Source organism: Tachypleus tridentatus, chromosome 10 (genome assembly GCF_004210375.1).
Source record: "Tachypleus tridentatus isolate NWPU-2018 chromosome 10, ASM421037v1, whole genome shotgun sequence".
NCBI lineage: Eukaryota > Metazoa > Arthropoda > Merostomata > Xiphosura > Limulidae > Tachypleus > Tachypleus tridentatus.
In genome coordinates, this window is record NC_134834.1 from 135,479,348 (window position 1) to 135,493,202 (window position 13,855).

Below are 13,855 nucleotides of genomic sequence, written 5' to 3' on the forward strand. Positions count from 1 at the left end.
ATTAAAATTCAAGTCGATATGTGTACCACTACTGTTACATTCCATTTTTTTTTACTCCTTAATAAATTTAACCTCAAACGAAACTGATATTATTCACTCGAAGATGCTGGTACTAATTAATTTTTTTTTTAGTGAAATTTTATCAAACTATATAATTCATCTTTTGAACTAGTGATAAGGTCAGTGCAACGTAACTCATAGCTTTAGAGTCATATATATATATATATATATATATATTGAAGATAATGGCAAAAAATTTATTTCCATTCAACCGTTATTTGTAATTGATACCACCAATGTGTTGCCATCTGGTGCTTGAAAAAGAAGCAAATGTTTTATTTAATTTTGTTTTCATTAATTTTATTTTCTGTTAGCAATTAAGTACATGTACATTAAAAAGTATTGATATAAATTAAACTAATTCATTATAATACAAATACGTATCGTATAATGTTTCTGAAATTTAATATAATTATATACATAATTAAAACTGGCTCCAACTCTACAAAATAACAAAAAATAATATTTCCTGGAGTAGAAAAACTTCATAAAAGATAATTCCATTAAGTATTACCAAAAGAAGAAGAAACAGCAGAATTAAACTATACAGATAATCTAAAAAGGGTTTCAAACCCCGAAATGAAACGACTCAAAAAGTACTTAAACGGCAGAGTCAATAAATATTTAAGACAAGTATCTCAGTTTTACAAATATAACGATCTAACTGCGCTTAAATAAACTGGAATTTTTTTGTGTTTTCAAGAATTTCAAGTTTGTACATTAAATTTAATTCGTTCTGACAGGATGCTCCCACAGCTGTTGCTTTAGGCTTAAGAATGGAAGAAATGATCTTCAATTTAGCTGATACTAATTTCTTCTTTAATGACTTAGAGGTGAGTGAAATTATATAAAAAAAATATGCTATTACTTTTTATATGAAATATATCATATTATACACTGGCAGACTAAAAAATCATAAACCCCGTTTTAGTAGTAGTATGTTGGAGTCTCACGGTGGGTTAGTGATAAGTGCTAAAATCCAGGGTTCGATTCCCCATGATGGACGGAGTGCATATAGCTCATTGTGTAGTTTTATGCTAACCAAAAACAGAAACAAGAAGAACAAAAACAAATCAACAGGTTATTGAACCAAATTCACAGTTTGAATCCGCAAAATAGGCATCGCTTATTTCTGGTGTATACCGTATTTGATTCACTCATTCGTCAAGTAGTTTGTTCCTAAATATTTAATGAATTTAGGTAAAGGAACAGGTAATCTGTAAATATCTTTAAGGAACTAATACAAAGGAATAGGTGTTCTGCTAACATCCTTCAATAATTGGGATGATGGTGGCAGTGAAGCAATGAAACTACTCTTTATATTTTTTAAACCAATCATGAAAAATTCTGGCATAGTGGATTGTGGCATTCCAAAAATTGAACAGAAGAGTGCGCACTTGATCTCTGAAAATTCTTATATATAAAGGTAAAATGTAATGCGACCATTCAGAGAGAACGAGAAACCCGGTTCGTGTCATTAAAATGTAATACACGTCGTTATCTCAGCTCCAGCAATTCGATGGCAAACTTTAAAGTTTTGCCACAGTATAACGTGTATCGAGAATTGTTTGACCACATCGCACATTTTCACTTATCAGCAGTCCAATTCTTATTTTCTCTGTACTACTGTAAGATGAGACAAAATGGAGGAAGCAAACGTTACCTGGGGTTGAAATGATAGGTTAAAGTGTAGGCGAGATCTGAACGTGGTTATTCTATGTAGATTAAGGGTATAGGTTCCAGAAAATGTGGCATTAATTGACTTACCACAAAGAAATTCCTAAACTGTATGCCCCCAATAGCAAGAGTTATGTCTGTGGATTTACAAACATAGAAACCAGTTTTCAATACTCGTGGTGGGCAGAGCACAGATAGTTCATTGTGTAGCTTTGTGCTTAGCTTCAAAAAACAAACAAACAATCAAAGAAACCTAAACTGTACATGGTAAAACGCGTACATGTGGTGCATGGCAGCTTTAAAGTTATTAACTGTTATTAACCTACCCCCCTCACTTGGAGTAGACCTTTTGATGGTAGTGGTGGGGAGGGTGAATCCTTCCTTGCAACCACAAGACATCTGCAGACTGAAGAACGATTATCAAAATTCACTTGTTGCGGCTCCCTGTGCATCATTCTTGTTGAAATGGCTCTTTCTGGTACATAATTGATGGCATCTGTCAAGTGCCATACTGCTGAATGCCAACTGATCTTCATAACTCTTACTGACTGCCTTCTATCTCTGTGATAACAAGAAAATCCACTTGTAGAGAAGATTATATATGTAAAAACGGCTGGTATGGGTAGAGAAAGCACTATGTAGAGGAGCGAACAACGTTTCAACCTTCTTCGGTCATCGTCAGGAGTTTACATATATAATTGCCTTCTATCTCTATCTCCGAGTATTTCTTCCACCATATTTTTCTCTGCTTGATATTTGTTGAGGTTTTTACATTACTATGTAGATTCTTGAGGCGGTTGTCTTCAGTACCTTAATCAGTTCTGTTGTTTATGTTATCAAGCCCCGAACTAATATAATCTGACTCAAACAATAATGTCACTGCTCAAGTGAGATACATCCTTAACCATTTCCATCTTAATGAAAACTGAGGCACAAAAAACCAATTTCGTTTTGTATGCTGGTACAGTAGTCAAATGGGGTTTCTAATTTTAAGTATTAGTAATGGCTAGCAAACAACAAAGGACAGATTAATGATTTTAAAGCCATAATAAAAGAAAGGGTTGAAAAGAAAACACTTTAGAAGCAGTTTGTACAAATAATTGTAATGGAAACTTTATTTTTCATGTTGAATATGGTTTGGTGTTTAACACTTTTATAGGAGTGTGACCAAGTGCACATTGATGATGTTTCGACGGATGACAATGGCTTGGACTTGAGGTACTCAATTACTTGTTCAATTCTGTGAATTCAACAATGACGATACTTTAATAAACTGCTATTCTTACTCTTCGATAAGATATTTTTTTTATAAAGTAATATCGTTTTTAATACAGTAATTGTTGGTTTGTATTTTTATGTTGATTGATATTATGTTCTCTTCTACGATCACTCAAGTTTCAATGGATATATTATCGTTTTGTTTTACTTAATAAAACCAGTTTCACTAAAATCAATCTTCTAGTCACAAAGTAAATATATTTTGATTTTGTTTTATGTCTGCTTTATGATTAAATAAAACACTAAGCACAGTGGAAATTACGTGTTATGAGAAGTCAAGTGAAGATAACTACCAAACAATTTAAGGTGAAATATAAGGGGTGAAGTGTTTCATAAGAAACTTAAAACACAGTTTGTAAAGAGAGATATGTATATAATGTTCGGCTTACAAGGAACAAAACTGCAGTTTCGTACGACAGAAATGTGTCTGTGTTTCTCTTACTCTGGAGAGTGTTCTTTTCTCTACAGCAACTACAACTTCCAAGCAGATGGGTTCCACTCAGCTGCCACAAATACCAGCCTTTGTCTTGCAACAGGTGTGAGAGGAGGCGTGGATTGGATGAGAAAATTAGCATTTCGCTATCGGAAAATCAAAGAAACTTACAACCAGTACCGTAACTCAATTGGAGGTAAGACAAGATATTTCTTCAAAAGACAGCGATCCTTCAAAATAAGTCTAAAACACGTTGAAAGATTACCTAATATAAAAGTTCCCAGCATTGAATAGTCGTATATAGCTAAAGTTGTTTAAGTATGTTATAATTTTAGTATTATATGAGTGTAAACAGATATAGTTCTAGCATTATATAACTTTGTACTAACATATTATCAGCGTTGTTTAAGTATATATGTCATCACTCTAGCATTATGCCATCATAATTGTAATTAAGAATGGTAATATGTTAATACATAATTATACACTACTAACATTATGTCACTGTGAATAATATAGTTCTAAAGTTTTATAAATGTATGCGTTTATGTGAGTGTATATTTCTATTTTATGGCAAAGGACATAGAACTGTGAGTTATATACGCTTAATTTTTGACAATGTGTAACGTAGCATGGAAGAGTTGAAGATTGTAGTATTCTTTAATATGTATGATTCTAAAGCTGTATGACTGCGTTTGGTATTGTTCTAACATTGTATTACTGTGTGGGGTATAATATTAGTATTTTATAACGATTTGTGGTATCGTTACATTACTGTGGAGTTTTATTTTTCTAACTATCCCTGATATTGTAAGACTGAGAAAGGCACAGCTCTAACGTTGTATTGCTGCGCGTGGTATTGTTCTAAGTCGTAAAACCGTGTGCGTGGTAAATTTATAGTATTTTATAAGTTAACAATGTATGGTAGTGGCGTTGTATCCTTTTAGTTGTAGTTGTCTGGGTGAAGAGTAGTTCTAGATTGACTGTGAACGTTACAGGTTTATCATTATACAGTAAAACTGGCGTCGTATATACATTTGTATAAGTTTGATGAGATATAAATCGAGCATGGTATAAGAGTGGTTGTTATAGTTTTAGGTTGTAAAAAAATGATAAGGTGTAATATTGTACAATGTGTTTATTATATCTGTAGCGTTCTGGGACTTCATAAGATATAGGAGAAATTTATGTGGTATATAGCAGTCAATGCATCGAGGAAGATGTGTGACATTTCTACCGTTGTATAATTTTGTAACTTATGGGTCTTGATTGGGAGGTATAATTTTGGCGTTGTATAACTATGTGTGTCATAGGTCAAGCATTGCATAACTTTTTGATACAGGTTATAGAATTAGTATTTTAGCATTGTATAACTGTATAAGGTATTGTATGGTCTTTAGTGGTATAATGTGTAAAATATAGGTGTAGCTGTGTTAGCTGGATGGAGATTACTTGGTTAAGGATTCGGGAAGTGATACGTCATTCAACACACTCAGTGCTTTCAGATGTGAAGACAAATAACTGTACAGTCATTCTCGTTGTTAAACTTAAAGCAGCTGTGTACACACCAGGTACAGCTAACCCGTTTCTGTAAGATATGTTTAAACCGTAGGATCATTGTGTCCCATGTGGTACTGTTCTGGTTGAAAGTAACAACATATAATTGTGTGTGTGTTAAGTTCAAAGTATTGTACATTTATTAAACATAAGTCTAACGTTACATATCTGTCTGTCATATAACTCTAGTCTGTATAATTGTATAACATAGATCTAGTATAGTATAATCCTATTTGGCATAGTTCTAATATCGTAAAACTAACTGGGATAGCTGTTTCATTGTGAAGTTGTGTGAAAAAGCACTGAGAACATATTTTTTGTAGTTCTATCATTGTTGAAACTGTGAAGTATATTTTTGTTACTGTTAAACTATGTGCTCTAGCATCGTAAAATTGTGTGGTATAGATATAGCATTGTGAAACATTTGACATAATTCTAGTATTGATGAACTCTGTGGTACAGTTCTAGTATTGTGAAGCTGTTTGGTATAATGTTAATATTGTGAAACTGTGTTATATTCTGTGGCATAGTACTGAATTGTGAAATGTTGTGGCAGAATGTTTATATTGTGAAACTGTGAGAGATAGCTCTAGCAGTGTTAAATTGTGTGAGATAGCTGTAACAGTGTTAAACTGTGTGACATAGTTTTAGCATTGTGAAACTGTGTGGTATAGTTATAACATTTTAAAACCATGCAGTATAGCTATAGTATTGTGAAACTATGTGGTTTAGATCTAGATATGTAAATGTATGTGTTATAGTATTATCACTGTAAAATTGTTTTGTATAGTGTTACCATAGTGAATCTGCACAGTACAGTTCTAGCATTATAAAGCTATTATGGTCTTAATATTAGCATTCTGAAACTGTGTGATATAGTTCTATCAATGGGAAAAGACGTGTATAGTATAACACTGTGTCGAATACTTCAGTAATTATAATTATGGTATAATTTTAGTATTGCGAATCTTTGTTCATTTTTTTAAATATTTTGATACTATGTAATATAGTTCTGTCACTGTGAAAGTGTTTGGTATACTGCTGGTATCGCAAAATTTTGAGGTGTAATATATACAGTCTTGTCAAATTATGTGGTGTTGTATTAATATTATTCTGGCATCGTGAAACTGTGGGATAATTCTTGAATTGTGGCCTATTTTACGAAATGTGAAACTGCTTGGTATAATTCTAGTATTGGGAAACTGTGTGGTAGAAATCTAACACTGAAGCTATGTATTATAGATATAGAATTGTGAAAATATTGATATAATCTAACATTAAGAAACTATGTGATATAGTGCTTGTACTGCGAAGCTGTTTGGCATAGTTTTTGAATTGTGAAACTGTTTAGTATAGCTGTAGCATTGTAATAATTTGTGGTATAGTTTTATCATGTGAAAGTATATAGTATAGTTCGAGCGTCGTGTTACTGTATGGTATACTTATAGTACTGGGAAACTGTGAGGTTCAGTTCTAGTATTGTGCATCTAAGTAGATATAGCTCCAGCATTATATAATCCTGCACAGTACAATTCTAGGTTGTATAAATCCAAAAGATATAGGTCTAGTGTTGGAGAATTGTGCGTGGTATAGTATATTCATGTTTTTTGCAGTTTTAGTGATGTAGGCTGTAAGTATTAAAGATCTGTCATAAAAGTATGTACGATATTGATACTGTATTTATGATATTGTAAATGTACTATAATGGTAGTTTGTGAAAGATCTCTTCTCCACAGGCTATAACATACAGTGTCGTTGATCGTCTTTATTTTGAATTAGAAGCTCTTATGATGAAATAGTTCTAGAACTGGTTACCTATGTATGTTATGTTTACAGAATGTATACAGATCTGACATATAATGCTAACATTGTATGTTTATAGATTGTATATGGATGTGACATATAATGTTAACATTGTAAAACTGTGGTATGTTTCTAAATTGTATATTGATTTGACATACAGTGCTTACGTTGTATAACTAGCAATTTTTGTGTAGTAACTGTATCTAACTTGTGTAGTTTTGTAGAACACGCACGTTTATCATTGTGTAACGTGTTCGGTATAGTTCTAGGCTGTGGAAGTATGTATTGTTCTCGGTTATGTAACAGTATTATTACAGCTTATTTAACTGTATCTGGTATAGTTCAAGGATATAATTATACGTGAGGTATCCTATTATATTTCTATTTTATATAATTGTGTGAGACATAGTTGTAGGCCGTTGAACTTGCTGACGTATAGCGCTAGTTTATATAATTATGTGAGACATAGTTTTAAGTCGTTTAACTGTTTAAAGTAAAACTAAAGCTTGAAGATACACAACAAATATTTTAAACATAAACTATCCAAAAATACATTTTATTTTATTACTTTATTATTTAATGTATAAAGATAAAATACCGTTAGACTGGAAACAGTTTCATATACTCTATTATGTTTTGACGCCAGGCATGTTTATCTGCCATATCTGCTGTCTACTGTGTCGAATCTAACAAAGAATTTTAGCGTTTTAAGTCATCAAGAGGGAAATATTTTGTAATGTTTAAGACCTATATATGCTTTCCTTAAAAACAACTGCAAAATGTATTATAAAATTTACATTAAAAATTTAATTTAAAGAAATTCACGCCATCTGCTAACTGCATTTCATTCTGGTCTTCCATCTTTATTTAATAAGTTAAGATTACTTTTATTACATTTGTTTGTTTCAGTGAATTAACGGATGTCATTACCGCTGATGCTCATGAGTTGTGCCAAAGCAATAGTTTTTCCCATTGAGTCATGTGTTTAGCTTCATTAGAATATTCAGTTAAAGACAAGATCTTTGAATTGTTATTTTCATCACTTCTTTTATACTTATTTAATCTGTATTTCAAATTAATTTTAGTTTGTCATATATATAAATTTTCACCCATGCACATGTTATTTTGCATATACCAGTCTTTTTTTTATTGATTTGGTTTGGCTTCTTTGGAATTTTGTGCAAAACTACACGAGGGATATCTGTGCTAGCCGTCCCTAATTTAGCATGAGCCTAGAGGGAAGGCAGCTAGTCATCACCACCCACCGCCAACTCTTGGGTTACTTTTTTACCAAGGAATAGAGGGGTTTACGGTCAAATTATAGTGCCTCCATGGCTGAAAGGGCGAGTATGTTTGATGTAACGGGGATTCGAACCTATGACCCTCAGATTAGGAGTCGAGTGCTGTAACCACCTGACCGTGCCGAGCCCTTTTTTCAATGAATCAATTTATATAAGAATTTGGCATACCTCTGTTAACAATTTCATACCTCTGTTAACAATTTCAAGATTAAAACCTTATCCTCCTGCTTCTTGATTAATAATAACTTATTCTTAATATCTATCTTCTCATGTACAACATAATTTTAAAATTCTATCCGCATAATAATAATAAAGTGATGTTTTTTTAGAATTAGTATGACTTAATTTTTAATGTTGAAACGTAATTACTGAGATTGGTTTTCGATAAATAGTAGTTTCCAATTTATCCTTATTTTTATTTACTAAACCATCCCAAAAACATAAAATGTTATTTTAATCAATTTCATATATAAATTTAAAATAAATATCAATTTAGTTGCGAAATATATCACATTCTCTTTCCCATGTAGTCTTATCAAAAACGTATTTTCAAATTTTCGGTTTCTTTTCCACTTTTCTTAACTGTTTAGTTTCAAAACTATCCATGAACAGATCACGTGAAATTGAAAATAATGGAAAACTCATATTAAGCTATTTTTTTATTTATAAACTTTACTTTTAATTTCAAAATACTTAATTTTAATGCCTGCTTAATGAAGGGTAACCGTATCAGTTACTTTAAACCCTAATTTTTTTTCTTTTAATTTATCCTCAAATAATATAGTGTTTTTTTTTTCCACAAGCACTTAAGTGAATGTTGAAACAACACCCAAAGACGCTACAATACCATTCTTATCTAGTATTATATGTTTAATTCTTTCAAAAAATTATAGTAAGTTCGTTACTGTGTACTCATTTCTGTCCTTTAAAAATGAAATTATTTCCATTATGAATTTTGTTATATGTGGGACTATCAGTATCAAATATTATAGGTCTAAAATTATCTCAACCTTTGTGATATTTTAGCTTTTTACAGTAAGTTAGTAAATAAAAAAATCTTATTGCGTTTTAAAATATTTACTGTGTATCGTAAAATTTAAAAAAATCTGATATTCCAAATTTACATGATTATCATATTATTCTTAATGGTTGAAGATTGTATATTAATGTGAAATATAGTTCTAGGTCGTTTAACTGACTGAAAATATAGAGGTTATTTATTTATGTGAGAAATAGTCCTAGGTCATTTAACTGGCTGAAGTATAAAGGTTGTATAGTAATGTGAAACATAATTCTAGGTCGTTTAACTGACAGAAATATAGTTCTAGCTTGTATTATTAGATGACGTACACTGGCATAATTCTAATTTGTATAACTGTATGGGATGTAGTTATAGGTCGTTTAACTGGCTGAAATATTGTTTTATCTGCATTTACCTGTTAAAGAAAAGTTTTAGATCGTACAATGCGTAAAATGTTAACTGTATTAAGTTTATTTGTAGGGATTTTAGGTCCTGGAAAGCGAGACCAATGGGTTCAGCTACGAACTGAAATAGAAAACTTTACAGATTCTTGGATGACATTGGCTTTAAAATGTCTTTCTGTGATCCACTCTAGGTAATACCGTACATAATATATTAGTTTGGTGTTTTCTTCATTGCAGATATTACCAGCAGTACTTACATTCTACCCTTTTGGTTTTAATACTACTACTAACATAATACAACATATTCTTAGTTGCTAAATGAACATTAAATCATAGCCTTGAGGTGTTAGCAACATTATATAATTTTGTCCGCTAGGTGTTACTCACATAATATATTTTCTATCTTATACTTCTAACATCGCAAGATTTTTCAAACCATTATCAAGATCATGTAGTAATGTTTACATATTATCGATATCATTATTATCAAATTAATGCCACAGATTTCTGTATCATAGACACACCAGTACAATATTTATTGTTTGGTTGCTAGAATTGCTCTTTACAAATTCAAAGATTAATTTAGTTGAAACAACACTAGATGGCAGCACAAAACAGGGATCCATTTTTTAAAATAAAAACATTGCTCGTACACTGAAAGTCCTTTTAACGGTATAGAATTTAACCAATGTTGTTTTAAAAAGACCCATTCTTCCCTTTATAGCAGATTTGTGTCACAAAAGTTCTGTAATGTTAAAGATAACAAAGAAACATTATCTTACCTACAAAGAAAATTATGGGTCAACGTCATCACTAAAATTGATAATGCCATTTAGCTGTGATATTTTGTAACATTTTTATCGAATTTCTCCACGTGAAACTTTTGTGGTAAAAAAGATGCATTGCGTAGATAGAAGTCTAGAATGTGTTTTGTATATTTATTTTTATCGAAATACAGGCGGTATTTTGGCTGTAAGTATGAGTCCAAGATACCCACATCCAAGGTTTTGGTTTAGTTTAAATGTTACATCTACATTGCAAATTATAATATTAGATATAAAAAGTTCATTTTGGAAGAGCATTAACTAAATAATCAGTACTTAGTGACGAAGCAGAATTGTGTTCTTTCTTCATAAAACCCCAATTTTCGACAACACCTTTCACTTATAGCAAAACATACCCTCCACACCGTTTTAGATCCGTCACCTTCTATAACATTTCTTCGCACTTTCTTGCTTATACTAAATTCTCGTAGTCATGTGTTTACACAATAATTGTCATATTTTTCTAAGATATTAGTATTTCTTTGTCTCTCGTTTTTTCAACTTTTGTGATCATTTCAAAGATTAAACATTTGACCAGGTTCACGTACAAAATAGTATGCTTTTTGACTGCAATCTATTCATGTATAACACTTTATCGCAACCGGTTTCTAACGACTTTATTGGATTCTAACTACATTGATATTCTGTTTTTACTTCAAATAGCATCATCTTCCTGTATGCCATGAATATACGTATATTATTCCATTTTTTGGTCGTTAGCTTTGTACATGTGCTCAAGTAGGCGTTCTCTCAGCGAAAACTTTAATGTTCACACGTTCATGCTGTCACATGTTTAGTTGAAATATTCATATAAGCCGTCGGATCAGTCTATTTGACCTCTTTCTTTTCATCTTTGCGTGAGCAATGTGGTATTCCACAGTTATATAAACCGGTTATGCTATGTTCTTCCTGTTTAGAGAGATTCTGTTATCTTGGAGCAAATACCAACCCCCCGATAGTACAGCGGTATGTCTCCGGATTTACAACGCTAAAATCAGCGGTTCGATTCCCCTCGGTGGGCTGAGCAGATAGCCCTTTGTGGCTTTGCTATACGAAAAGCACACACACATACATACACACACACACACACACACAGGGGAAAATACCGGTTTATTCTATTTATTTATCCAAGAATGAATGAAAGTAGTTTTGCTTTAATGTTATTTATTGCTCTAAATCAGTACATACATGATGAGTACAACCATGTTAAACTTGGTAAGAGTTACTGAAATCATATTTTCAAACGTTCTATAACACTGCAGAAACGATGGAGTAAATATAGTCAAGAACACATTTATTGATTCATTTAACCAACATAAAGTGATATTTCAGAATTACTCGTGAAATTTAGCATTTCTCAGTAATACAGTTTGTTTCGAGAAAAGGTAAAACCTTCTGAATGATATAAATTTTGTGAGTATTGAGTGATACAAAACTATGTTTTTTTTTTTTTACTTTTTATAGCTCTAAAAAGCAACAAGATCATGAAATTATTCTCGGCCTGTGTTCCTTAGTACTACCTAAGTTTCAAAAGTTTCTGGAACGTTCATGTTTATAGTATTTGAAACGTCGTTCAATATGTGCATTTTTAAGTGCCCTTTTTTTAAACTAACGCACTGTTTATTTCTATTCATGTTTATGTGTAACACCTTCTCATAGAAACAACTGTGTCAACGTTCTAGTAACGACTACTCAGTTGGTACCTGCACTGGCCAAGGTTCTTTTATATGGACTAGGAGGCGTGTTTCCTATAGAAAATATTTACAGTGCAACAAAAATAGGTAGGGCAGGAATTTCAGTTTTTATGCTGTAGAAATATTGCATTATATATATATATATTTATCTACTCTGTCTCAAGACATGACAACAATTTATTGATATTAATTTTCTGGTGAATTGTGTATTGACATCCCCATTTTTCGGTGGTTATTTATTTTAATATGATACAAAAGATGAGCGATTATGAACATAGTTTTATACAAGTGACGTTTGTACTTCTCGTTGGAAATTTTAGGAACTCATAATCTACTTTAAAGAAGTAAAACCTCTGGAGTGGAAGCACTTTGGTGTTAAATAAAAGTAGTCAAATTTCTTTGTATGAGTAACTCCTCCAAATCCCTATAATCTACTCATTAAATAGGATCTCTGTTTAGTTATCTCTAAACATAAGTTATATGTTTATTTGAGAAATATCCTTGATCTATTGAACTTATGGACAGAATAGACATTGTTGATGTATGGAACTTCTAGTTGGAGTAGGTATTGAGTATGGAGCATTTAGTGAGGAAAGCTATTGTTAATTTACGGAGTTTCTTGTTGAAACAATATTGTTGACACCTGGAACTTTGTTTACATTGTTAATATATGAAGCTTCTTGAAAAAAAAAACACGTATTTATGTAAAATTACTTTCAAAAGACAAAGTTAAGAGATAGATATATAGTGATAATATGTAATGTTTATAATGCTGTGGTATTTAACTTCTAGTTTGGATAGACATTATTTATGCACAAAGTACCTAATTTGACAGATTTTGGTAAAATATGAAGTTTTGAATTACAATGCACATGTTTGATATGAATAAATATGTTTTCCTTTTGGTTAAAACACATATTGCTAATGTATTGTTAGGATAGATACTGTTGATGTAAACCACATGAACCTTCTAGTTAAAAGTATATTGTTATTTATTGAATTTCTAGTTAGTTATAACAAACAGTGTTAAGGTTTAGAGTTCCTAAGGAAAGAATCTTGTTTTAAAAAAGTATGTGTTGCTCTAGGAAAGGAAAGCTGTTTTGAGAGAATTAACTCAAGGTTTGGAAGGAAATGTACTTATGTTGTTGTTGGGGATGGCAGAGATGAAGAATCAGCAGCCAAACAGGTCAGATAAATCTTTATTTAAATGTCTAGAAATGGTTTATTTGTTTATGAAATAGACAAATTACTATTTATGTCTAATATAATAATTTAACACTATAGCATAATAAATTGTACCAAAATACATAAAGCACAAGGAAGGCGTGTTTACTTCACTTAAACCCCATTTCTTTTATTTTATGAGAACAGTTTTCCAGGAAAATATCACGGGAAATAGCTATTTTAAATGACTATTCTATAAGTTGGTTTTATGTTGTTTTTATGGTAATCAGTTCAAATATTCTCTACTTGTAGTTAATACACTAAAATATCAATAACACATTCTAATTAATATACTAATCCAAAATTCAAAAAGTAAACAACAAAAGAACACTACAAAAACATCAATAATGTATTCTAGTTAATGCTAATCCATTACTTATCAATAACTTGTCAGTATTACTACAACAATTACTCACCTAACTTGTACTAATTTACAAATCATTACAGTCCAAGTTATGACAGACAAAATGATTGTGATATGAATAAAATATTTGAAAAACACTCAGTTTTTTAAATTTCACAAAGGATTTATTCACTTTTGAACGAAGTAAAATATCTGTTTACTTTGTTCTCAACATT

The 13,855-nt window shown here is 31.3% G+C and overlaps 1 protein-coding gene across 3 annotated transcripts in view; it reads left to right on the forward strand.

The window, feature by feature from the left end:
• LOC143230390 (protein phosphatase EYA2-like) overlaps nt 1–13,855 on the forward strand; it is a 76,786-nt gene that overhangs the window by 56,571 nt on the left and 6,360 nt on the right. For all 3 annotated transcript variants that reach the window (XM_076463888.1, XM_076463890.1, XM_076463891.1), the window contains 6 exons: nt 804–893; nt 2,897–2,955; nt 3,484–3,644; nt 9,611–9,725; nt 12,018–12,139; nt 13,138–13,238. In XM_076463888.1, the coding sequence (XP_076320003.1) occupies nt 804–893; nt 2,897–2,955; nt 3,484–3,644; nt 9,611–9,725; nt 12,018–12,139; nt 13,138–13,238 (648 nt within the window). The remainder of the gene's footprint in view (nt 1–803; nt 894–2,896; nt 2,956–3,483; nt 3,645–9,610; nt 9,726–12,017; nt 12,140–13,137; nt 13,239–13,855) is intronic.